Below are 25,924 nucleotides of genomic sequence, written 5' to 3'. Positions count from 1 at the left end.
ACGAAAACTTTTGAAAAAATATCTGAAAGTAGTAGTAGCTCAAAATCATTAAGAAAAGAATCTCCAACTATGACAAGATACTCATCACGTCTGAAGTTGGGTAGCAGTCCATTACCAAAGAAAGAAAAAAGGCAAGATACATTGAACACGCGTATTATTACCAATGGGCAAGGCCAATCTAATTCTGTAGCAACCACAAATAAAGTCAAATTGTGAATTGCTAGCTATTTCAGACTGTTGTGAGAGGTTTAGTTAAGAATAACCAAAACTGGTGCTTCTATTTGAAAAAAAAAATTCTGTCCAGTGAGTTAATAAGGTGTTTGCATAACATCGACAGTAAACTTTTATTAATAATTATTGGTTTAGTGTTTTTAACAGGTTGTGCTTAAAAACATTTTTCAGCCCTTTGTGGTACAGAGGATTTTTATTTGGTTATTAAAAGTTTTACGTAATGTAAACAGTTTAGTTGCCAAAGATACATTTTTTATTTTATTTTGCTACTGGTGGTTTCTAGATATTGAGGGTTATTAAGGTAAGTATATGAGGTATTGTTTATATTTCCTTTGAACATAACACATGTCAATTAAAATTGACCTTTTGTTCTGTTAGGTATATTTTGTTAAAATATGTAAAATTCTAGACCTAGAAAGGTTTACTTTGTAGTACTGTACCTGCTTTCCTGTCATAAGACGCTTTACTTAAAACTTAATTCTCCAGGATATTCTAATAGTATTAAACTTATTTTCAGTAGTAATGATAAATCTTATATAAGCACAAAAGTTAGCCTTGATTTTCTTTTCACTTCTTTTTGAGTGGTAAAAGCCTTCTCTACACAAGGTCTAGTAGCAAGTCTTGACAATTATGTTACAACCATTGTGTCTGTCGTGTAAATTTTTCTCTCCATTTAGTCATTTTTGTAAGCCAAGCATTTTATCCTTCATTGCTATAACCTGTGATTAGGATAATGTGTAGTTATGCATATCCATTACTAATACTTTTAAGTCATCTGTATATAATTCATTTTTCAAAGATTGACTATTTTGATAGTGCTTATCTAGTATTTTTTTTATTGAACACCATTAAGGTATTTGCATTGTGCTATAGCTTACCCCTTGGACACTGGCATAACTTATGATACCTGTAGAATTTATACTTGATACCTACAAGTACAATTTTCATGTTGTCATTGTAAATATTTACTGTATATATATATAGCAAAGTGTAAATGGAAGAAAATAAATGAAACATCGGTAACAATGTTTTCAATAATTCAGTGGTATTAAATTCTAGTTCATGAGAATAAACTTGTTTAATTAAAATGTTCTTATGAAAAAAGTTGCACTTCAAGTTTTACTATAAAATTTTTAAAGTACTGTAACTTGTGAGTATACAAACCTTTTGTCCTCTAAAATAGACTACTTCAGCATGAGCTGTTATGTTTGTTGAACTGTTAAACAGGGTTGTTTGCTAATGATGTTGTGAAAGAGTAGGTCACATGGAAGCCCTGCCCACTTGTCAGTCACCGAGAGACTGGCTTGTTCCTGCCAGCTAGTATGTATAGTGCTATTGTATTCTTTGTGTGTGGCCTTACAATTATGAGGGTGCGAACCTAAGAAAGTTGGTTGTTCTTAGACATCGCTGGTGCTCATGTTTGAGAGGGAGTTAATGCAGATGCAGTGTCTGAACAGGATTGCTCTGCCTCATTTCTCTTGGTGTCTACTGATACCAGAAGGCACTAAAGTCATACCACCTAGCTGTGCTGTAGTGGTAATTTTCCTTGTCATCATCAGCCTGTATGACCCTGGAGAAGATATTCTTCAAGTTCTTCCTTCTCCCCTTCCTCATCTTCACTATGCTGTAAATTTGAGGTGAAGAAAATACAGAAGACTTGCTTTAAGAAGTTTAGGAAGACCGATCGATGAGTTGCATACATATGACTTATGCCATTTCTCTTCCTGTTGGAGAGTGCAGTATCAAGGACCTTCTTTCATGAGTGAGCACAGCGAGTTGATCCACAGTTGGAAGAAACATCTGTCACTCACAACTTGTACGGATTGAGCACAAACTGCTGGTTTGGATGGAAGGGAGCTCCCCTTCTTTCTCCATTGCTGACATAGAAGTTGTTGTTGGGTGCATACAGATAACATATCTAATCTAAAAAAGATCCTAGTATGCTCTCGCCTCCTTCGTGAGGTGAGATGGTATGTATTGGGAATGTTACCTTCCCCATGTTCATATATTGGTACCTGTACCTCACCAGTTTCTGTATAAGGAAGTAGAGAAACAGATTACTGAACCTTTGGGCAACTCATTGGGCCAAGTCTCACGAGTCATTAACAGATTCCTTGTGGATGACTCATCAGGCCACGTCTCACGCGACATCAACAGATTCCTTGTGGATGACTCTTATTGGGCCAAGTCTCACAAGACGTCAACAGATTCCTCACCGACGACTCATCAAGCCAAGTCTCACGAGACATTAACTGATTCCTTGTGGGTGAATTATCGGGCCAAATCTCATTAGACTTCAATAGATTTTAAGACATGGTTTCATGGGAGAATGAGAGTTGTAACAAAAACCAACCCTCCTAACGATGAGGTGTCTTTTAAAACGAGATAGAGTATCTTAGTATCTCATGTTACTGCTATCAGTGCTGGGTCTCATGCAAAACCAAGCATAAGCAATGCTGGTCAGGATATTGCCAGCTGCACTCATTGCTCTCCTACCCAAGACATTCATCCAATGCTTCAGTAACAACAAGGGCGAGGCTTGAAGCTGAGCTATAGCCTTTAACCGCCTCACGCAAATACACGAGGAAATCCGCTATTACTGGAATAGTGGCATCGAAAGGAGAGATACCCCTTCCATAACACCAACCACAGAAGACTTACCACAATGCCTGGTAGACTGCTCCTGATGATTTCTACAGATATCCAGACATCCTGCTCGAAACTTGTTGCGAAAATCCCCTCTGAGTGAGGAGATGCTGGATAGACTCCAGGCGTGAAGTTGTAGCGAAGCTATGGCTTTGTGGAGCATGTTGGCATGTGGTTGTTTGAGTAGATCGTGTCATGGAGGGAGTTCTCTTGGAGACTCCGTCAGGAGTTGCAGAAGGTCCTGAAACCATTCCACATGATGCCATAGCAGAGCTGAGAGTCATTGGGAGATTGACCGATGTTCTGGCCTTGTTGAGTACCCTCCTCGTCAGACAGAACGGGGGGAAAGGTGTAAACGTCGATGTTGTCCCACGGTTGTTGGAATGCATTTTGCCAGAGAGCCTTGGGGTCTGGGACTGGGAAGCAGTGCAACAGGAGACTAAAGTTCAGTGCCGTTGCGAAGATATCCACAGACGGCTAATCAGGACTTTGTTGGCTACTAGATGATCCAAAGACCACTCGGTACTCACTATCTGCAATGCTCTGCTCAGATTGTCGTCGAGTACTTTCCTTTTGCCTGGAATGAAGTGCGCTGATAGTGGTATCGAGTGAATCTTGGCCCATCTCAGTATCTCTACTGCTAGATGGGAAGGGGCTGCAAAAAGGTACCTCCTTGTTTGTTGATGTAGGTCACTACTGTGGTGTGTCGCTCATCACCACCATTGAGTGGCCCGCCAGGAACTGGTCTTCATCTCTAAAAGATTTATGTGGAGGTATTCTTCTGATTCTGACCAGAGGCCTGAGGTCGTGTGGTGCAGCACGTGGGCCCCCACCCCCCCTTTTTTTTTTTTTTTTTTAAAGTGTCTGAGAGCAGCATCAAATCTGGAGGGAACACGAGAAGATCCACTTCCTTTCGAAGGTTCTCATCTTACACACAACACTTGAGGTCCGTCTGTTCCGCTGATCCCATGGGGATCAGGATGTCCAGGGAGTCGAAGGCCTGATTCCACCAGGACTTGAGTCACCACTGGAGAGATCGAATCCTGAGGCGACCGTTGGGAACTAGACAGGCCAGAGATGAAAGGTGTCCGAGAAGATGAAGCCACGTCTCAGCTGGAAGTACTTCTCGTCTGAGAAAGGGTCTTGCGACCTTTCTAAGCCTCGTTATCCTGTCGTCTGATGGGAAGGCTTTGTGGAGATTGGTGTCTATCATGCCTAGGTATACCAGTCTCTGCGTAGGAAGCAGGAAGGACTTCTCGAGGTTTACCATGATCTTCAGATCTTGGCAAAACCTCAGAAGTTTGTCTCAGTATTGAAGAAGGGTTGATACCAAGTCCACTATGATTAGCTAGTCGTCCAGATAACGGAGGAGACGGATGCCAATCCCGTGTGCCCAAGATGATACTAGGGTGAACACTCTGGTGAAGACTTGAGGTGCTGTGGAAAGACCAAAGCACAGCACCTTGAACTGGTATTTCCTGTTGTCTAGGCTGAATCTTAAGTACTTCCTTGAAGACGGATGGATTGGGATCTGGAAGTATGCGTCCTTTAGGTCCAGTGTGTTCATGAAGTCCCTTGGTCTTACCGCTTGTCTGACTGTGTCTGCCGTCTATATGCTGAATGTAGTTTGTTTGACAAACTTGTTCAGAGCCAAGAGGTCGATGACGGGTCTCTAGCCTCCAGACGCCTTTTTCACAAGAAAGAGTCGACTGAAGAAGCGTGGGGAATTCGTCGAGGACCTCCTGGAGAATGCTTTCTTCAACAGGGTCTGGACATTCTGCACAGAGGGCTAGCCCCTTTGCTGATCCCATCGCAAAGGAGTCTATTGACACTGGATTCCTGATCAGGGGAGATGTCGTGAACGGGACGCGATACCCTGTACAAATCACGGAGATTGTCCAGAGTTGCTTCCACCTGTCCCAGCAACTTTGTAGGCATCCTCCCACTTGTGGACAAGTAGAGGGAATGCCTTTCCTAACGTTTGTGGCCTCGGCTGCTCCCTCTAGGAAATTTTCCTCCCCTGGAGGACTTAGTGCCTTTCCTGTGTATGATCAGAAAGGGCTTTTTAGACACCACTGTCTTCGCTGCTGTCTTGTTCGTCGTGATCTTCGTTGGACATGACTGCTGAGAAGCTGGTGGTTTATAGGGCTTGCATGTCAAAGCCCTATGGAGGAGGGAGTCCTGGTGGGACTTCCTCCATCTCTCAGCAGCATGTTCCACGTCCTTTTGCTTAAAAAGAGAGAATCCCTCTAAAGAGGAGTTCCTGAGCTTAGTGATCTCGGCATTCGGGACCTGCTGATGGAATCTCTCAGATACAGCATCTCGACGTTTCAGAATGGTGTTCCCCCATAAGTTCAAGACTTGATGGTCGAGAAACTCCATGGTGCGAGTGCTGGAGAGAAGGAAAGTTTCCATCGCTTTCCTGGTGCGTTCCTTGGAGAAATCCTCGGTTCATACTAGGATTCCCAGGGTCCTCAACCACAGATCAACCCACGAAGTAGCCTGCATGGCATACTTCGTGACCTTCTCATGGTTGAGGGTCTCAGATGCCGAGAGCGAGACCTGACAGCAGGAAAGCCTCTCCAGAGAGACTCCCTTGGTGAGCTCTTCCAGAGAGTGATGGAGAGGAAGAGCTAGACGCGGCTCGTCCACAATCTCAAAATATTTCCTCTACTGGACGTGTGGAGGTGGGAGAAGCTTGGCAGTAGAGCCAGAAGGTTGGGAGGAGAGCTGTTGGGCAATTTTAGCCCGGGCACCCTTTAGCACTTGAGACCAGGGCTAGGCTGCACTGGTATTTGAGGGCTTCTGAGTGCCAAAGACATGGTCTAAGACTGTGTCTTTGCACTTCGTGGGGGTATCTCCGGGTCGGTAAACCCAATGAGTACCCTAATAAGAGTCTTCACTTGTCAGAATGCATGTTCTGACCTTTTTTTTTTGCTCCCCCTTCAAAGTGGGACTAGCAGCGAAGTCTCCTTCTTCCACCCCAGAGAGCACCTCTGCGAGTGGGTCGTGGGCATCCCAGGAGGGACTGGTGGTTCTTGCAGGCCTGGAGGTCCTTGAAGAGGACTTTACAAGAGTTTTTGAGTCCTTTGATTCCTTCCGAGGAAGGAGGTAGGACTCAAGGATCGAAGGCCGGATGGGATTGTCCCTACTGAATTCCGTCGGTGGTGAACTCTCCGTGCGATTGGAAACTTCCTCCGAAAGTAGAAGGGAAGAAGTCCGAGCCTCGCGAAACTCCCTTGGCAGATATGAGGTAGGAGAGTGTCCACCAGGAGAGACTGGAAGGATGTGCCTTGAAGGCCTAACAGGAGTTAGTTTCACCTTAAAGGATGTAACCGCATCTGAGACGCCTCTTTTCCTCTTCAGGGGAGAAGCCAAGGTTCCACGCATGAGAGCACTGACGAGTGAAAGTGTGCTGGCGTGCTGGCAAACGCTGGTCTCTAGAACCGCGGGAATGTGCTGGAGACAGCCGGCGATCAGGAGATCGCTGAGGCATTGGAAACTGCTGACGAGCAGGCGAACACTAATGCACCGAAGAGCACTGGAGAAGGATGATGCTCTGGGAAGCATTGAAGTTCTGTAGAGCGCTGGTGCACTGAAGGGTGCTGGAGAACGTTGGCGCGCAGCCAAACGCTTCAAAGGTGCATTATGAGCAGGCAGACGAGGAACAGGAGACAGGAACGGAGAAGGCAGGTCAGCAGGTCAGTGTGAAGGAAGGTCTGGAACAGGACAGGGGTGTGCTCTTTGGAAGGGCGAACATCTTCCGACAGGGATCAGGAACGATCATAGAAGAGTCCAGGGCCAAAGTCCGAGGACTAGCGGCAATGTCGTCAGGAGAAGGTTGAGGGCCGGAACACCACTGGAGCAGAGTCTCCTCTGCGGGGGAAGGCTGCGATGAGGCTGAAGAGCCGAAGAGGTGCCTTTTCACCGATGGTGATGGGCCACCTCTAAGGCGAAGCAGAGGGCAAGATCTGTGGATCAGCAAGCTGTCATTTAGAACCAGCAGTCCTCCGCAGAGGAGTCTCTTTGAGTGAACTCCTCCTCCGAGGAGAAACACTCACAGGAGAGACAGATGAAGGACTTAGTTTCCCCTTCAAAGGATAAACAGGAACAGGGGAAACACAGTCGGCAGCAACAGCTTGAGAGTTTGAAGGTGCAGGGGCGTCAACAGCGGCCACGGAAGACGCCTCAGACACCACAACGTTGCCGTACAACAGAGGATCCAACTCCGAGGTCAACGAAGCTGCGCACTAGCACCACGAATAATGAATTGCAGCAAGGAGTCCTTGGAGGGCGGACCCGGAAGCCGCAAGGATGACCACACCTGTAAAAAGGAAGATAAACAAGGCCCCACCAAGGGGGGCCGCTTTGCTGGGGGGAAGCAACACCATCTCTCGAGGGCCGGTGTTGGTCACAAATTAAAGGGTCTACGCTACTACTAGACGGTCTCCAGGGAAAGACCAAATGAGCAAGAGCTTCGGAGGAAGGTCGGGAAGCAGAAGAAGAGGTCTTGGGTTTTTCCCTTTTCGAAGAAACCTTCGAAAGAAAAATATCCCGCTTTGATTCTTCTTGCGCCGTTGCCCACACCTTTCCCACTGGGAGGCAAACCACTCCCTACACTCACTACACCTGTCATGAAGGTTCCATAGGCCGACTCTCAAGTCCAGGGCAAGTACGCAGGGTCACGGAAGTCAACAAGCACACACACTAATCAAAGAGAAAGTACAAACAAAAGCAAATAATGGCAATCCAAAATAGGTGAGGATGAAGAATGGCAATGACCATTCACCGTCCGAGCCAAAACCAAATTGAGCTAAATCACCGGTCTGTGAGCGGGAGAGGTAGCAAGCTAACCCCCCCCCCCCCCCCTTAACCGCGCTAACTAGCGGAATGGGTAGTTAACCCTTGCTAAAATTTTAATGGATCGTCCTTTCAGCTTCGCTAAAAGTAATAACCCTTTATAAATAGCGTAGGTTTGTATTCCAGTTCCGGAACAATGACAGTTTAACCCATGGTAGGTTGGGGAATTAACAAAACCACAGTTTGTTTAATTATTGTAATGTAAGAAAAAAAAAATCCTTGCTTTCTTTGTCTTTTACCATTTTTTCTTTTTAACATTTCAAAGTATAAGTTTTGCATTTATTGGCGATGACAACTTAATTTTCCTTATTTTAGTTCAAAGTTGTTTACTTAAATTTCTTTTGTTTCACGATTCATTACAATATTGCACTGGACTTGTGTTTATACTTATTATTTTCTTTAACCATTTTTCTTCTACATTCCTTATACATTATCATCTTAAATTCTAATAAATTCATTAAAACTTGCTGCAGCACAAATACAAAGTAAAAACACTTGGTACAAAACATAAGATCTTCATTGATATCTGCAAAACTACATGACAAATAATGAACTTACCATTATGCACTGTTTATTTATTTCTAACTGAAAGATTCAGTGTGTTTTGGGTTGCTTATCTTGTACTTGTCAGCAAATTTATATCAGCTTTTACAATATTCATCCAAGTCATAATTAGCATAGCATAAAAATGGATTGCTAAGTCTGTTTTCATGTTTAACTTCAAACTGGCACTTTTTCACACTTAATAATCTATCTGCTAGTTCTTCCATTATGGATCCAGTGCACAGGATTATCTTTGCATCTGATTTCATGATGAATCTAATTGTGACAGCAGTTTTTGCCAAGCAGTCTTCAGCTAGGTATGGTGGATCAGCTACAATGATGTCAAAATTTTCTCTCATGTCTTTTGGAACTGTTAATGGGCTCTTGAAGTCATACAATACAAAGTCTTCCTTGTAAACTGCAAACCTCGTATCATACTCAAATATTTTCACTGAAAAGCATAAAAGATCACTAACATTTTGCACATGCATTATTGCAATCACCTATGGTTGAGCAATTTATTATCTAAAATTCTAAAGAATGTGTTGATGCAGTCTTTGTTCCTAGTCATGACTGATAAGTACCACTAACCAAATTGTTACTAATAGAGTTGTTTCAATACAAAAAATTGGAAAAAAATTGTCAGATTGACTTGGTACTGTACTTGCATGAAATAACTATCTTAACTCAATGATTGATTATGAGGTTTTGGCTGTAAGGCCAAATAATGGAATATATTTCTCTCTCTCTGCCACAAATGACCCTTGATTTCTCCACAAGATAAATCTATCAGGCTCTTTACATTAAGAGTTTAAGTTTTTCAAAGCTGGAATACAGAAAATTTTCCCATTTATCCAATACATGTGCAAACCTTTGTTTGAAAGCATATCAGGGCATTTCAGTTCGGTTGGTGTTGCTAAGCAAAGTAACCCCAGTGAGCGTAAAGTAAGCATACCCCAAACTTCAAGCAAATAAAGAGGAGAGAAACTAATAGAACCTTTTTCTCATTAAAGAAATTCCATTTCCGCATGCTGGATTGAGTAAAGAAACACACCAAGATGACTATACACCCAAGGGTGGTTTAAATGATTCTCAGTAAAAGAGGATGGCTGCACATGTAAAACGTACTCATGGTAATGTCGGGTCCTTGTATATGAGAGTAATCGGGCCAATTTTTCCTTAGAGATAACGTTAGGTAAGGCATCCTTTAGAGATGGTTACAAGTGTTTAGCTCCTCTGGTAAATTTGGAATCATTCATGAGAAATTTTTGAGGCAGGGGAGTTGGACATTATTTCTCTTGCTTTGGAGACTCACATTAGTGCAAAATAGAGTTGCTTCCTAACCTTCCTGCAAAGCATCTGCAAACAGATTAAAGTCTGAAATTTTCATATCCAAAGATATTCTCTGAGCAAACCACCTGCATCCTCCAACTCAGCAGTTGAAGTTGTTTTTTATCACTGGAATTGGAATTGTATCAAGATCAGGTATTCTGTTCAAGTATAGCTTGAGATGAAATAGGAAAACCTTCATCCTTAGATGTCCCATCAGAACAAATTTTCTGTGGAAGCCATGGTGCCTAGCAGTCTCATCCACATCTGAACTGACATAGACACTTTGAACTCTTTGCAACAAAAGAAGAACTCTGTCGAATAAAACCAAAAAAGGAACCGTTGCTATTATCATTCCCAAATATAGATAGAATCATCCGAGTCAGAACCAGAAAAGATTCTTCAAGTTGACCGGGATCCCTGACCGATCCAGTAACCTGAGCATCTACACATAGAACCCAAATCCTTTCCATTGAATTACTCACAAATAGCTAATCATCCAGGTATAAAATAATTTTTAGTACCAGAATTCTTAACCAAATTAAAAAGGGGGTCACAATTCTGGTGAACACATGAGGGGGGCATCCTGTGACCTAAACATAAGACACTTTAATTGGTAAACCTTTGACCCATGTACAAAATGAAAGTATTTCTCTGAATCGAGCAGTCAGGATTTGAAAATGTGCATCTGAGAAATCTATTAAAAACATCTAATCTTTTTCCTTTATTACCCCCAGAAATAGTGAGGGTGTTTCCATAAAAATTTTTTGTGAGAACTGAAATGTTGTTGAGGGGCGAGACATGGTTCTGAAACTGAGAAACAGAATACTACAAGATTCCTGCTTAGCCATATGGCAAGCTGGTCGATCACCAGTGATCCGCAGAGAGTAAGAGGCCTTTCCGTCACAAGAAGAAGGGATGACTGAACTTACAACCTGCACCTGACGCCTCACTGAGTCTGCTAAAATGTTCCTCTTGCCAACAATGAACCTAGATGGCAGCTTTACAGCACTGTCCACTGCCCAAATGTGCATCTGCTGTCAACTCACAAAGACTGTATGAGTCGGGAGTTCTTGCTTGAGTGGGAACAGGAGCGCCACCTCTCTGAGCTTGCTGATGCGATCATCTAGTGGAAAGAGACTTGCTGCTATGTATCTATTAGGATGGCCAGGTATTTCATGGGCTGCTTGGGCATGGGACTAATTTTCCCAATTCATTACAAAGCCTAGATCGAGATAAAATAGAGTAGTTGGTCTCGATCCTGAAACAACTGCCTTTCGAAAGAGCCCAGTCAGTCATAGAGATTCCTCAAAAGACACTTTTTGAGAGGGCCCAAGTTGAGACTTGCGGAGCCTTGGACAGTCCAAGGCACTGTGCTTTGAACTAGTATAATACTTCCTCATGGATGAACCAGGGGTACGTTTCGTAGGACTGATGAACAGGTATTTGAACATATACGTCCTTCATGCCCTGAAATGGGGAAATAGAACACCAGGAGATTCCTGCACTTGCCAACTGGGTGTATCTGCCAGAACAGTCCTCATCCCAGGAATGGACCTAGCCAACAACTCTACAGTGTTTTTATTAATATTATTATCATTATTAACCCTTTTACCCCCAATGGACGTACTGGTACGTTTCACAAAACTCATCCCTTTACCACCATGGACGTACTGGTACGTCCTTGCTAAAAACTGCAATTTACATTTTTTTTTGCATATTTTTGATAGCTTTATGAGAAACTTCAGGCATTTTCCAAAAGAATGAGACCAACCTGACCTCTCTATGACAAAAATTAAGGCTGTTAGAGCAATTTAAATAATATATATTGCAAAATGTGCTTAAAAAAAAAAAAAAAAGACGCCTGGGGGTTAAGGGTTGGAACGTTCCAAATAGCCTGGGGGTAAAAGGGTTAAAGGGAGGAGATTTATTAGCCCAATGAGTCAAGCTAGACTCTTACAGAGTTTGCCATTCTACAACATAGACTGCTACCCAGATGTGTACCTGCTTTGTCAACTCGCAGACACTGTACGAGACAGTCTCCTTATTTATTGATGTATGCTATGACATGTGTTTTTGCTCATCAACACTACTGAGTGCTGGAAATCTTACAGTGACAGGAACGCCACAGGCCTTTCCAACAAGCTGATATGCAAGTTCTTTTCTTCTGGGATCCACATCTCTGAAGCACTTGATTCCTCACAGGTTTGCCCCACGGCTTCTTAAATGCAGTAATAAACAGAATATCTCAGAAGGTGAGAAGTTAAGTGAAACTCCCATTATGAGGATTTCATCCTTCAACCATCAGGAAAGATCATCCTGTACCTCTTGTTATGAAACAAGATGAGGATGGAGATAGTTGCCAGCTTACCAGTGATGCCTTAGACATTATTGAAGTGATCGCTGGAGGAGATGCCCATGTGGAATAAGGCTTTCCAAAGAAGATGCCCCAGAAGACATTACCACCACCGAGCCTGGAGTGAGCGAGAACGGGATCGCCACATCTCTGAGCCTGGTGATACTCTGCTTCGGCGTGTGACTCAAATTTTCCCAAATAATCACGAAGCCTAGATAGCAATACAGTACTGTACTAAAGAGTAACTGGTCTCGATCCAGAAGCAAGTTCCTCTAGTAAGAGGCCAGGATCAGTAAGAAGATTCCTCAAAAAACGTATCCTTTTTAAGACGGCCCAAGTTGAGACCACTCAACACTCACAGGAACACTTGGGGGGGAGCAGTGGATAGTCAGAAACAGGGTTTTGATATGGTGCACAATTCTCTCAAAGAAGAAGCATTAGTGTTTTCTGTAGGACCGATAAACAGGAATTTGAAAATAAACATCTTACAGGTCCACCAAAAGCAAGAAATCTTCCTCTCTGATAACAGAATGCATGGTACTTGCCATCTCTATGCTGGATAAAGATTGAAAACAAACTTATTCAGTGTTGAGGTCAATAACTGAACTCCAGCTCCCAGTCAAATACCAGGAAGAGTCGACTGTAGAACCGCGGAACCTGCAAGAATGACTTCCAGCAAATTATTCAACATCACTTTCACCTCTGCCGTAAAGGCCAGAGCTTTTGGCTATTTTGAAGGTTACCTCCAGAATATAATTGGTGTGCAAGTGAGAGGAGGATGAAGAACTATGAAGAGCAGGAGGTATCTGTCCCCGGAGGACTTCTACCACTCACAGCTCTATTCCATGTTACTGCTATGTTGCCCAATGGCATGAGGAGCCTCCCCAATCTCAGCAGCTGAAGGGGACTGCTGACTTCTTTTTACCTCAACCGACCCTCCCGAACAGCTAGGTTAGGCATGAAAGTTGGAGCTCTTTACCCACCAATCTTAAAAAAGCAGCTTGTGGCCCTGATCAAGCTTTGAAGGAAGCTAAAGCTTCTTAAAAGCTGATACTGAAGACGTGGCAGAGACATAACATCTTACCATAGCCTCTTTATAAGTCTGGGCCTCTGAAGGTAACAGCATAGTGGATGAGGGAGTCATGGCCAGCCTTCCTTCTACGTTGCCTCTACATTTCTCTAAGGAAAAGGAACATAAACTAAAGTGCTGGAGAACTTCTCAATGTCACCTATTATCCAACTTAGCTGTAGAATAGGAAAACAACAGTATCCCTTCTCTTCAGGACCCAGTTAGACCATTGGTTTGCTGACTGATGTATCAAAAAGGTCACTGGCTTTGCACCAGATAGAACAAACTTGCTTTATTTTACCAACGTCACAAGTAGTGGAAAAGAAGGCAACAGCACCAAAATAACAAATTTGGAAATAATTTGTATTTTTCCTAACATACAAACCTGGAGCTATTTATTAGGGTATTACTTTCAGCAACACTGAAAACCAGCCAAGACAATTTTAGTGACGGATAATTACCCCATCCGCTAGTTAGCGGGAGGGGGTTGGGGTAGACTAGCTACCCCGCTCACTCACACCTGTCGGTTGAGTAAACACTTTTACTTTCTGGCAGGACTTCTAGGAGGACAGGGTGGCGGGCCAATTTGTATAAATAGCTCCAGGTTTGTATGTTAGGAAAAATACAAATTATTTCCAAATTTGTTATTTGTTCCGACACAGATACAAACCTTCGCTATTTATTAAGGTGGCTTACTCTTAGGAGGGAGGAAGTCCTTACCAACTGGCCTTAGTCATGACCCGGGGTCCTCTCTATTTCGATCTGTGATCGATAGTAGAGGGAACCCTACCCTCGCTAAAATCAAAGTAGTTACAAGGTAACTCACTGATAGCGGCCTGCAGAAGCTTGTGTGAGAGACTCGTGGCTTGTCTTCACATAGGAACTCGAGGATTCTAAGACATATCCAATACCCTCCTTCAAGAGGTATTGGTGACGTAACAAAGTATTCATTCATACCCAGGATGCACAAGGGAAATGATTCTTACCTGCAGAGGGGTGAGGTCAGCTATGCTTCGGTCTTGCGGAGCTATTTCCCCAAGGGGGGGAGAAGGAGAAAGAAAGAACTGAGCCAGATATTCTTTTCATTCACTCTAGACTAACCCGGGTAACCTCAGCCCTCATCCCTCTGCTACTTGTCCATCAAGGAGCCTGAGGGATTAGATCACTTGTTGTGTGGCCACCACAGGACCAATGGAGAAGGTTTCCATGCTCCTGTGGGTTACGTCTTTCAGGTCGTCTGACGCTTCCACACGCCCGCTTGCAATACCTGTGCCACAGAAAAATTCTTCTTGAACGCCAGAGACGTTGCAATGCCTCTGACGTCATGAGCTCTGGGTCAGTTGGACAGAGGAGGATCTGGATATAGAGCGTACTGTATTCGATTACTTTCCTTATCCAGGAGGAAATAGTATTCCTTGTGACCGTGACCCTCCTCTTGACCTTCCCCGTGCTGAAAAAAAGTGCTCGTACACGGGGGCGAGCTTTTGCTGTTCTTTTTAAGAAACACCTCAGACTTCTCACTGGACATAGTAACAGTTGGTCTGGATCTTCGGTTACAGAACGAAGACTCTCTATCCGAAATGGGCCGAACCTGGAGTCCGGCACACCCGGATTTTGAGTCTTAGCTACAAACTCAGGGACGTAGTTGAGGATTACTTCCCCCCATCTCTTAGAGTGGGAGACATCAGCAGATAGACCATGAAGTTCGCTGACTCTCTTGGCCGAAGCCAGAGCGAGCAGGAACACCGTCTTCCACGTGAGGTGGCGATCTGAGGCCTGGCGTAGTGGTTCTAGGGGAAGCCCTTCAGAGACCTGAGGACCCGAACCACATTCCAAGGGGGAGGTCTTTTAGCTCTGCCTAGGGACAAGTAAGCTCGTAACTGCATATGAGCAAAGAAAGTTCCTACGAGGAGGAAATGTCGACTCCTTTCAGTCTAAAGGCGAGACTCAAGGCTGAGCGGTAGCCTTTGACTACTGAGACCGAGAGAAGCATTTCTACCCGAAGGTATACAAGAAACTCCGTTATAGTTGGAACAGAGGCATCGAGGGGAGAGATACCCCTTCCACGACACCAACCACAGAAAACTGACCTCTTCGCCTGGTAGACTGCCTCTGTGGATTTACTGAGGTGTCCAGCCATTCTTTTCGCAACCGGTTGCGAAAAGCCTCTCTGTGTGAGGAGGTGCTGGATAGTCTCCAGGCGTGAAGTCGAAGCGAGGCTATGGCTCTGTGGAAGATTTTGGCATGTGGTTGTTTGAGGAGGTCGTGCTGTGGAGGAAGCTCCCTTGGGATCTCCGTGAGGAGATGCAGAAGGTCCGGGAACCATTCTGCTTGATGCCATAGCGGAGCTATAAGGGTCATTTGCAAGTTGGAAGGAAGCCTGGCCGAGGATTTGGGGATGGTGAACAACTCCTTCGGTTCCCTCCTACGAGGCCGGAGGTCCTCTGTCCCCAAGGGCCTAGAGGACTCCGTCAGCTTACGAGTGGAATGTAAGTCCATTGCCGTATTGGGTGAATCCCGTCCGGTCGCAAGTCGTGCCTCCTTAAACGCTATCTCGACCGGTAAAGAAGGGAAGGAGTCTCCATAATAAGTAACCCTATCCTCCTTGGGGGGCGAAGGACGAATCCTTTTCCTTTCCCGCTTAGGCCTGGCCTGTGGCATCCTGAACTGCAGGGGGCTACCCTGAGGTTCATGCCTAATCTCCTCCAGAGGTCTTTTGCGAGGGGATGATCGTCTCCCCTTGCCTGAGGGGCCCGCCTGTGTGAGAACTTCCGACCTCCTCCTAGCATCGGAGGGAGGAGAGGACCCTGGGAAGAGAGGAGGCGACAAGGGAATCCTAGGTGCATCACCTAAGGACTGGGAGCGGGGAACGACTCCCTTCATGGCTTGGCGCATTACATTGAATAAGGTGCTAAGCCACGGGGGGTCACAGGCTCCTGAGGAACTAGGGGGAAGGTCCTTAGGAATGGACTGCTCTCTAGGTTTAGGAACCTGGGCAGGTTTCTTAACCCTCTTGTCAGATGGAGGCTTCCCTACAGGCAAGATAGGCACAGGCCTACCCTTAGGAATAGGGTCTGGGCTCGGTTGCACAGGCGACCATTGTCTCTGTTGAGGCCCAAGGGTCTAGAGAGACTGATTGTGAGCGCCAAGATGGTCGTGCGCTCTTGCGCCGAACTGTTGGTAGGCGGAAGGGAGCTCGTTTCGCGCACCTTTTTCGCGCTCCTGGAGCGCATGAGGTTGTTCGCGCACCTGGCGTGCAGTGTGTTGTTCGGGCGCATGGCGCACAACAGGATGTTCGCGCGCATGGCGAGGAATAGGATGTTCGTGCATATGGCGCGCCATAGGATGAACCCGCGCGCCATGATCGCCATTTTGTTTGCGCGCGCCAAGACGGTCGTGCGCCCCAAGACGGTTGTGCGCCCCAAGTCGGTCGTGCACGCCAATTTGGCCGTGCGCGCGAGAGCTCTCAGGTTGTTGAGAGAACTCACTGCTACGTTCACCCGAAGGTTCATGATAGCTTGTGTTGTGTAAGCGCGAACGATCAACACATCGGAGTTTAAAAACTCTCGGTCAGAAAAAGAGTGACTCTGGTCACGAGAACCCGAAAGTTCAGCGTGAACTGTGTTGTGCGAACCCGAAGGAACAACGCAACGAGAAACCGGAGTTTCTTTGTGACGAAACACCGAAGTGTTAGCGCGACTAGAGTTACGAGAGCCCGAAGGTTCAGCGTAACTCAGGTTACGAGACCCCGAAGGGTCAGCGTAACGAGGAATCGAGGTTCCTCTGTCACGAGATCCTGAAGGATCAGCGTGACTGACGGTACGAGAACCCGGAGGTTCAACGTTACCGTCGTTACGAGAACCCGAGGGTTCAGCGTAACAGAAACCCAAAGGTTTCAAGTCGCGAGAGCCCGAAGGTTCAGCGCGACGGAGACCCGAAGGACTCTTGCTGTCATGAGAACCCACAGGATCAATATGACGAGAGCCCGAAGGCTCATGATTACGCCAGCCCAAAGGGTGATCGACACGAGACCGCGAAGGGTCAACGTGAGGAGAACCAGCAGGTTCAAAAAGACGTCTCCTCACAGCCCGAGGAGGAGAACGCCAGGGGTGGAGAGGGGTTACCCACCCCTCCACTCTACGAACCTCCGGAGAGGAACGTACAAGACTCCGCCCGAGGGAGAGACTGATTAAGATCAACAAATAAATCCTCCGCAGGGGAGGGAAGTTCACCCGATGGAGAACTACGCTTATAACAAGGTTCTCTTTCCGCCCCTGGAGGAAAACCTAAAGCGTAAGGAGATCGCCGATGCACAGAGGCAACCTTCTCTCGCGAACGAGAGATATGTTCCCCCAAAAGGGGAAGCTCGCCTTGGAGAGAGCCCTGCCACCGCCCCTGGGGAGTTAGCTAACTCCTCGGTGTCGGAACCAGACCCAAGGTCTGGAAAAGAACAGGGGCTCCCTGGGGGAAGAGAAGGAGCCGACTCACTAGGGGAGCCGCCATCCTCGTCTATCCCACAGGGTTAACCAGGAGTCACAAGCCCTGCGCTACTGCTCGACTGTACCCTGGAAGGGCCTGGTCGAGGATTAGCTTCGGGCTGAAATTTGGGCGTAGAGGAAGCAGAAGCCCACGATTTCTTCGATTTCGAGGAAGACCCCGAATGCGAAGATTTGCGTTTAGACTTCTTCTTCTTACGCGCAAACCTCTCCCACTGGGAGGCAGGCCACTCCCTACACTCGGAACAGGTGTTGTCCCGCGAACATTGAGTTCCGCGGCAAGCCAGGCATAAAGGATGTGGGTCTGTCTCTAAGGACGACATGAAGGTGCCGCAGTGGCGGCCCTCAATCCCTGGACATGTCCGCATATTGAGACAATAACTATACACACACCGACACACACAAAAGAAAAAGAAAAAGTAATAAAGTCATGGCAATTTGTTTTACCGAGCCAAAAGTAAAAGTGGTTACTCAACTGACAGGTGTGAGTGAGCGGGGTAGCTACCTACCCCAACCCCCTCCCGCTAACTAGCGGATGGGGTAATTATCCCTTACTAAAATTGTCTTGGCTGGTTTTCAGCATTGCCGAAAGTAATACCCTAATAAATAGCGTAGGTTTGTATCTGTGTTGGAACAATTATTAATTGATGCAGGAAACACCTTGAGGCTGGCCTTGGAAGGATTCCATGGCATCAGAGTTAAGAGCTTAAAATGAAATTAAAGTGTGATCAGATGTCCTAATTGGAAGACCATTGTTATTCGTTATAACATTTGGGGAATCAGTGAATGCTAGATTCAGACAAATACCAGACTTGTATACCTTCATTCATGATTTTCTCATAACCTGTTACGGAAGCAGTTAAAAGCTCTTAAAACATGACAATCAAAACAATTAAAAAACAATCCCTGCATTGAGCAATTAAATACAAACAAATACAAAAGCTTTTCTATCATCTGCTTGTACATTAGCCATGATGGTATAAAGACAAAAAAGATTTCCTTATCTAAGTCTGAATTGCAATTGATGGAACACAAATAACAGCTGTGAGGGTTCACCTATGTTACCAGATATTGGAGATATCACCAGTGTCTCTAAACATGAAGTAGACCTGTAATAAATATAGTTGTGACGAGTAAACTGGATACTCACCAGATAGGAAAGCTTAAGACTTCTTTATCAACTGATGAACGCCCAGGCAGGATATTGCGTGCTCTACCCGAGAATGTTCAGAAGGTTGAAAGCGTTCGTGAGGCACAGGTGGGAGAGCTTGGCATTCAAGAAAATAACATGCTGTGCCTTTAACCCAGCCAGGTGAGTGCGATGGTGATCAAACTTGGCAAGCAAGACCCAGCGAGTCTCAAAAATAACAGTGGAGCACTGGGTAAGCCACTGGTCCACTGGATGATTGCAATATCAATCGTCTGCAAGGTTCAGAGAGTTCAGCTCCAAAGAGCCAGCTAAATGCAACAAGTTGTGCTGGTGCTTCTGAGCTACCTGGGGAGATGGACTCCCAAGTGGGGACAAGCTCTCATGTTTGAGTGGGCATCGGCTGAAAGTCGCCCCTGTCCTCGTGCTGAGCAAGCTCAATGCACACACTTACCCCAAGAGGTGAGAACACTGGGGGAACACTTGCTAGAGCACTACTCCACAAATCCTCCTATGAGAGAGGATCGATTGTGGGAGATGGAGGTCCAGGGGTAAGAAACTGAGCAAGAGGTACTCTCTCCTGTTGGCCCTAGCGGGGGAAGTGCTGAAGTCAACTTCGGCAGGAGCCGAAGCACTGTCCTCGGGAGCCCCACAAACCAACATCTCTGGTGGCCTATCCTTCGATTGGGGCCCGAAAGTCTCAAGGAAGGCCACAAGAAAGGCCTAGTGTCTTGGGATGCAGACTCCCCGAAGGAGAAAGGTCCCCTCACTAGGAGAGATGGGAAGAGCTTCCTGACCCGAGGGCTGCCTGATGGTTAAACGGCCACCTTTCTTGCTCAATCAACTGCTGGAAGAGGTTGAATGAGAAGAGGCAGAGGTAGAGGAAGAAATTGGGATTCCTTTGACTTAGAGGAAGAATCCCTTTAGACTTCCTCCTCTTGCCATACCGCTCCCACTAGGAGGATGGCCACTCCTGACACTTATTGCATGAAGAAGCCTGCCTGCAGGAGTGTCCTCTGCATGAAGGGACAAAGTTGTGAAGATTTGTCTCCATAACAGACACAAACGTGCCACAAGAATAGCCCACTATGCCAGGACAAACCTGCATGTTGTGCAAACCTCAAGGCTTGCACACTGCACACATCTGTGAAAGATAGAGCAAAATTTGAGTAAAGTTTTCAGGCCAGTTCTAGGAGCATGGAAGAAAATGTCTGCTCTAAACTAAGGTGAAATCAAAGTGTTCTTGTAGTGAGTGAGCAGGGTGAAGGTGCTTCCCTGCTAACCACTGGTAAAATCTGGTATGGTTGTTGACACTTCATTAAAAGTTTTTAGTCTTGTTCCACCTTGTGCTGTCATCTTCTCCTATGTAAAAAAAACCATGGTTTGTATTCATGTCAGAACAAACAAAGGTTTGCATATAAGGACACTATGTCAATGTTATCAGCTTTAGGAGCAATCTAAGGGGTTAATATATCTTTAAAAAATAGCTCTAGGGTTTTCAAATAGACTATTTTAATTGGATACTGATTTCAATTACAAATATCCTATTCAATATGGTATAATTATTTAACAAATGTATTTGCCCCTAAAAACAGATATTGACTTACATGTAAGGTTATGGTCCATGCTCTTAAGACATCGATACAGAGTTGGGGATGATATGCATGCCACTGATCCATTAGGTCCTACAGCTCTAAGGCACTCTCTTGCCAAAGCATTTGCAGTTTCTTCTGAATACCAAAACTGGCTCAGGTTCTAAAAAAAAGAATTGACAAATTTAAGAATAATTTGTATTTTTCCTAGTGATACAAACCTTGAGCCCTTTATTAGGGAATATATTTTTGGCAAAGCTGGAAGACTGACAATAAATCTTTTAGTGAAGAGTAACTATCCCACCGCTAGTACCGACTACCCCTCTCACACACCTGTGTTCTCTCGTCATTCTTTATTGCAGGCAAGACTTGCAGGGAGATAGGTGATGGCAGGCCAAACTTGTGTTAAAAGCTCTAGGTTTGTATCGTTGGGAAAAATGCAAATTATTCTTAAATTTGTCATTTGTTCCGTCACTAATAGAAACCCTTTCACTCTTTATTAAGGAAAACTCACCCTAAGGTAAGTCAAAGTCCTAACCATCTGGCTTGTCTTTGACCCAGGGCATTCCTTTGCACTACACACGCTTAAAAAAGAATCACCCTTACACCTATGCTAAACTTTCAAGCATTTGCATGCTTCAGCAGCCTGAGCAATCCGTGTAATTGTGTGATACTAGCAATTTGACTTGTCCAGGTAAGAATCCTCAGACGTCCTAGGACTTCCTTGACCAAACCATAGAAATTACCAAATTTCCACCTTGCAAAGGCATTATGGGGACATAACAAATATGTGTGCATATACCGTACCAGGTTACACAAGGGAAATGGTTATTATCCCCAATAGAAGGGAAGATGAATGAAAGAAGGCACCAGCCATTCTTATCATTCACCCAGACTTAATCCCAGGTAACTTCTGCCCTCTACCAACTGCTACTTGTCCATCAAGAAGCTTGAAGTATTTAAGCCACCATAGGTCCAATGGAGAACATCTCCATGTTCCTGTGGATTACGTCGCGCAGGTAGTGGGCGGTGAAGGTATCTGACACTTCTACACACCCGCCTGAAGGAACTGCGCCACAAAATAGTTTTTCTTGAACACTAGGGATATGCTAAGGCTCTTAACATCGAAAGCTCTAGGTTTCCGGGTCTGCGGAGAAGAATCAGGATTAAAGATCCGGTCTAGGATCTTGTGAATCCATGCTGAAATTGTGTTTTTGGTGATTCTTCTCTTTACCTTCACTGTGATGACAATCTGTTAACCTGGGACGATTTCCTGAAGTTCTTTTGAGGTAACCACTCAAAGCCCTCACTAGGCACAGTAGCAGTTGGTCTGGGTCATCGGCTACGGAGACTATCAATCCGGAAGAGCCTGAATCTAGGATTCGCTACTCCCAGATTTTTAGTCTTGGCGATAAACTCAGGGACGAAACCGAGTATTACCTGTCCTCATCTCCTTGAATGGAGGACGTTATGAGAACAGACCATGAGGTTCGCTTACTCTTGTGGCAGAGGCCAAAGCGAGTAGTAAGACCATTTTCAGTCAGGCGAAGATCTGATGCCTGGCGTAACAGTTATTAGGGAGCAGCTTTTAGCAATCATAAAACATGAACAATATTCCATGGAGGTGGTATAACTTTTGACTGAGGACAGGAAGGCTCAAAACTCCATATGAGGAGAGACAACTCCAACGATGAGGAAATATTAACCCCCTCCAGTCTAAGGGCAAGGCTCAAGGCTGAGCGATAAGCCTTTCACCGCCGACACTGAGAGGAGTTTTTCCTTCCGAAGGTATACGAGAAACTTAGCTATTACTAGGATAGTGGTATTAAAAGACTGCCCACTTTGTCTGGTATACCGCAGCTGAAGATTTCCGGAGTTATCCAGACATCTTTTTCGCAACATGTTGAGAAAATCCTCTCTTTGCAAAGAGATACTGGATAACCTCCAGGCATGAAGACGTAAGGACTCTACGGCTTTGTGGTAAATCTCTGCATGTGGCTGTCTGAGTAGATCGTGACGTGGAGAATGTTCTCTCGGGACTTATTCCATTAGCAGCTGAAGGAGGTCCAGGAACCATTCTGTGTGATGCCACAGTGGAGCGATGAGGGTCATTACTAGGTTGTTGGATGTTCTTACCTTGTTGAGTACTTTCTCATCAGGCAAAACGAGGGGAATGCGTATACATCGATGTTGTCCCATCTTTGTTAAAACGCATCTTGCCAGAGAGCTTGAGGATCCGGCACCGGGGAGTAGTACAGAGGGAGCTTGCTGTTCAGAGATGTTGCGAACAGAATTCATTCCTCTTGCCCAGAATGAAACGAGCTGATAAGGACACTGAGTTGTCTTTTGCCCATCTTAGCATCTCCACTACTAACTGCTAGATGGCAATGGTGTTGAGAAAAGGTACTGCCTTGCTTGTTTACATACACCAGTACCGTGGTGTTGTTGCTCATCAACACAGCGGAGTGACCGAACAGGAGATGGTAAAATTGTTGCAGGGCCAGAAAGGCTGCCCCAATTCCCAGGAGGTTTATGTGCAAAATACTTTTGGACTTGGACCAGAGCCCGGAAGCCGTGTGATGCAGCAAGTGAGCACCCATCCTTCTTTTGATGCATCTGTAAAGAACATCAATTCCAGGGGGAAGAGAGATCTACCCCACTGTGAAAGTTGTCATCTACCATCCATCATCTTAGGTCCGTCCTCTGCTCAGATCACATGGGAACCAATAGGTCCGGGGAGTCCTTGTACTGAGCCAAACTGGACTTCAGCCGCCACTGGAGTGATTGTATTCGGAGTCGGCCATTGGAGACCAGACATTCCAGGGAGGACAGCTGACCGATGAGCCGTAACCACTGCCGCGCTGGAAGGAGGGATTTGCTACCTTCCTTAGTCTCTGAATCCTATCACCGGCCTTGAACTGGTATCATCGGTTGTCTACGATGATCCTCATATGCTTCTTTGATGACGGATGGACTGGGATCTGGAAGTATGCATCTTCTAAATTCAGTGTGCACATGAAATCATCTGATCTGATCGCCTGTTTGACTGTTTCTGATGTCTCCATCCTGGCCGGAGTCTGTTTCACAAACTTCTCCAGGGAAGAGAGGTCGATATCAGGTCTCCAGCCTCCAGATGCCTTCTTTACAAGAATGAGTCGGCTGTAGAAGCCTAAGGACTCTTCTAGGACCTCTTGGAGAGCGCCCTTCTCCAACATAGTCTGGACTTCGGCCCTGAGGGCCTGTTCCTTCACGGATCCCTTCGTGTAGGAAATCGACGGATTCAGATGTTGAGTCAAGGGAGAGGGAGAGATAGAGTGAAAGGGATGCGACAGCCTAAACATATCACAGAGATCATCCAAGCTTTGGTCATGTGCTGCCACCAGCATGGACAAATGGGAGGCTTGCCCTCGCTAACGGGGACAACCTTAAGCACTACTTCTACCTCCTTATCCTCCTCAGCTGGTTTTACTTCTTTGGGATGTCCCTTAGCGGGAAAGGACTTTTTTGGATGATGTCTTAGGAGCACCCACATTTCTACTACTCCCCTGTGATCTAGTGGGTGGCAGCGCCTAGGCTGGAGGAGCCCATGCATAGGGCCTCAATCTCATAGCCCTTTGGAGAAAAGCTCCGCTGCTCTCTCAACGTCCTTGACATTGAAAAGGGACGGACCTCTGTCTTCGGTACTTACCTGTGGAACCTGTCGATAACTGTATCCTGTCGCTTGAGGACCATGCTAGCCCACAAGTTTACAACTTAGTGGGCTAGAAACTCAATGGTCCTTGTCCCAGAGAGAAGAATCATAGACATGGACTACCTCGCCAGTTCTCGTGACCAGTCTTCTGTCTGGAAAAGGTGGCCCACAGACCTCAACCATAGATCAAGCCACAAAGTAGCCTGCATGGCATACTTCGTGACCCTCTCCATGTTCAAGGCGTCACTTGATGAAAAGTTGACTTGCAGACCCAAAAGCCCCAGAAATAAGATGCCTTTGTCAAAGATGTCACTGATGGGTCTAGAGGTAAGGCTGCCAGGTCCTCCTCCATTACCTCGTAATACCTCCTCTGCTGGACAAAGGGAGGAGGGAGGAGCTTCGTCAAGTCACTGGATCGTAAGGGCCGCCAGCCTCCGATAATCTGTGCAAAGGCCTTCTTCCTGGCACCCTTTAATCCCTTTCCACCAGAGCAAGGCTGCGCTGGTTTTAGTAGGTTTCTGGGTATCGTGCAGAAGGTCCAAGACCGTGTCCTTACCTTTGGGTGGTGCTGTAGAATGGTCATCTAGACCCTCATGCACCACAGGACTTGCCTGAATGAATGGTCCGTCTCCTTATGTTTAGATGCCGAGATCCTAGTACTAGCTGTTCTGTGGAGTGTCGTCTTTTTTGTCCTCGTCGTGGAGATCATCCACCCACAGGAGCCCGGGGTGGGTAGTTATGGTCTTCTTGACATCTCGAAGAGTCTCTTGATGTCGAGGAAAACTCCTTAACCACCGTCGTTGTTGCGGAACATGTTTAGCTTGGTGCTCTCTCTTGAACTGTTGGCGTCATCCTCGATGTGGGCACTGTCTTGGCATCCTTCCTACCTCTAGCTCGAGGCATGAACGCAAGAGTAAGGAAGGTCTGGAGTTCTCCTTTTTCCCGGAAGAACTAGAGGTATCCTTGGGAGGAGAGGTGTGAGAAGGCTGGTCGCAACCTTCAGAATTTGTAACACGAAGACCAAGGTCAACCTCTGAGGAAGCCAGTGTACGGCAGTTTTGCTTCCTCTGTGCCCTCAAATGCAGAAGCTCTGGAAGACCTTCCTTCGACAGGGGACCAGCGATCCCTAAGGAAGGCCACAGCTGGAGTACATCATCTATGGAGAAAAGACTCCCCTAAGGTGGAGGGCAGCGCCGCTTTCCAAGGGGAAGCAGCGGAGTCCTCCAGTCCTAAGGGTTGTTCGGGCGTTAAAAGGTTACTGCTTCTACTCAATCGTGCCCCCAGGGAGTCCGCTTCAACAAAAGCTTCGGGAAGAGATCAAGAAGCAGAAGGAAGTTGAGGTTGTACTGGTGTTTCTACTAGTGACAGAACAAATTTAAACTATTAAGATATCTGATGGTGAAAATTTATGACTTTAATGCTAATGAAAAGCATAAAAGGGAACATTACATGTAAAACTCCTTAATGGTAAAAGATGAAAAAAATGTATGAAGAAGGATGGTCCTATTTTCAATTGTTATATCAAAAATATCCCTGTAATTTATAATAACTTCACAATATTACAGTACTGTATGTACAATCTTTTCAACATAGAGTACCTAAGATTTATAATTGGTAGATCAAAGCTAGTGCTCCTTTGTACTTTTTCCTTACCTTCATCCCTGATTTTATATAACTTGTGAGCCCATGAATGAGAAAGCTGAGGCTGAAACTGGTGTCTAGTGATTCATCCCTATTCCTATAAGCACATCCCCTTATTTTTTTTTTAATCTTTTTCTGGGTATCTCTTAGCAATCTCCTTCACTGTAAAAGGAGGATCTCCTTTCCAACCGATGGTTTATTCATAGAATGCTATTTAGACAATTTACATGAAACATCACTATCATTCCTTTCCTTTTTTACTTACCGTCTAAAGAATTTAGACAATATCTCAAACCCTTAGGTTTTGATAAAATTATCAAAGC

The 25,924-nt window shown here is 45.5% G+C and overlaps 1 protein-coding gene across 3 annotated transcripts in view; it reads right to left on the bottom strand.

The window, feature by feature from the left end:
* Positions 1 to 7,919: 7,919 nt before the first annotated feature.
* LOC137631544 (EEF1A lysine methyltransferase 1) overlaps positions 7,920 to 25,924 on the bottom strand; it is a 53,294-nt gene continuing 35,289 nt past the window's right edge. For all 3 annotated transcript variants that reach the window (XM_068363325.1, XM_068363326.1, XM_068363324.1), the window contains exons 3-4: positions 20,285 to 20,432; positions 7,920 to 8,731 (exon numbers count right to left, since the gene is read on the bottom strand). In XM_068363325.1, coding sequence (XP_068219426.1) covers positions 8,379 to 8,731; positions 20,285 to 20,432 — 501 coding nt within the window. In that variant the 3' untranslated portion in view covers positions 7,920 to 8,378. The remainder of the gene's footprint in view (positions 8,732 to 20,284; positions 20,433 to 25,924) is intronic.

This window comes from Palaemon carinicauda, chromosome 40, assembly GCF_036898095.1.
Source record: "Palaemon carinicauda isolate YSFRI2023 chromosome 40, ASM3689809v2, whole genome shotgun sequence".
Lineage (NCBI taxonomy): Eukaryota > Metazoa > Arthropoda > Malacostraca > Decapoda > Palaemonidae > Palaemon > Palaemon carinicauda.
The sequence above is the reverse complement of the archived record's forward strand: the minus strand, read 5'-3'. Positions and strand labels throughout refer to the sequence as shown.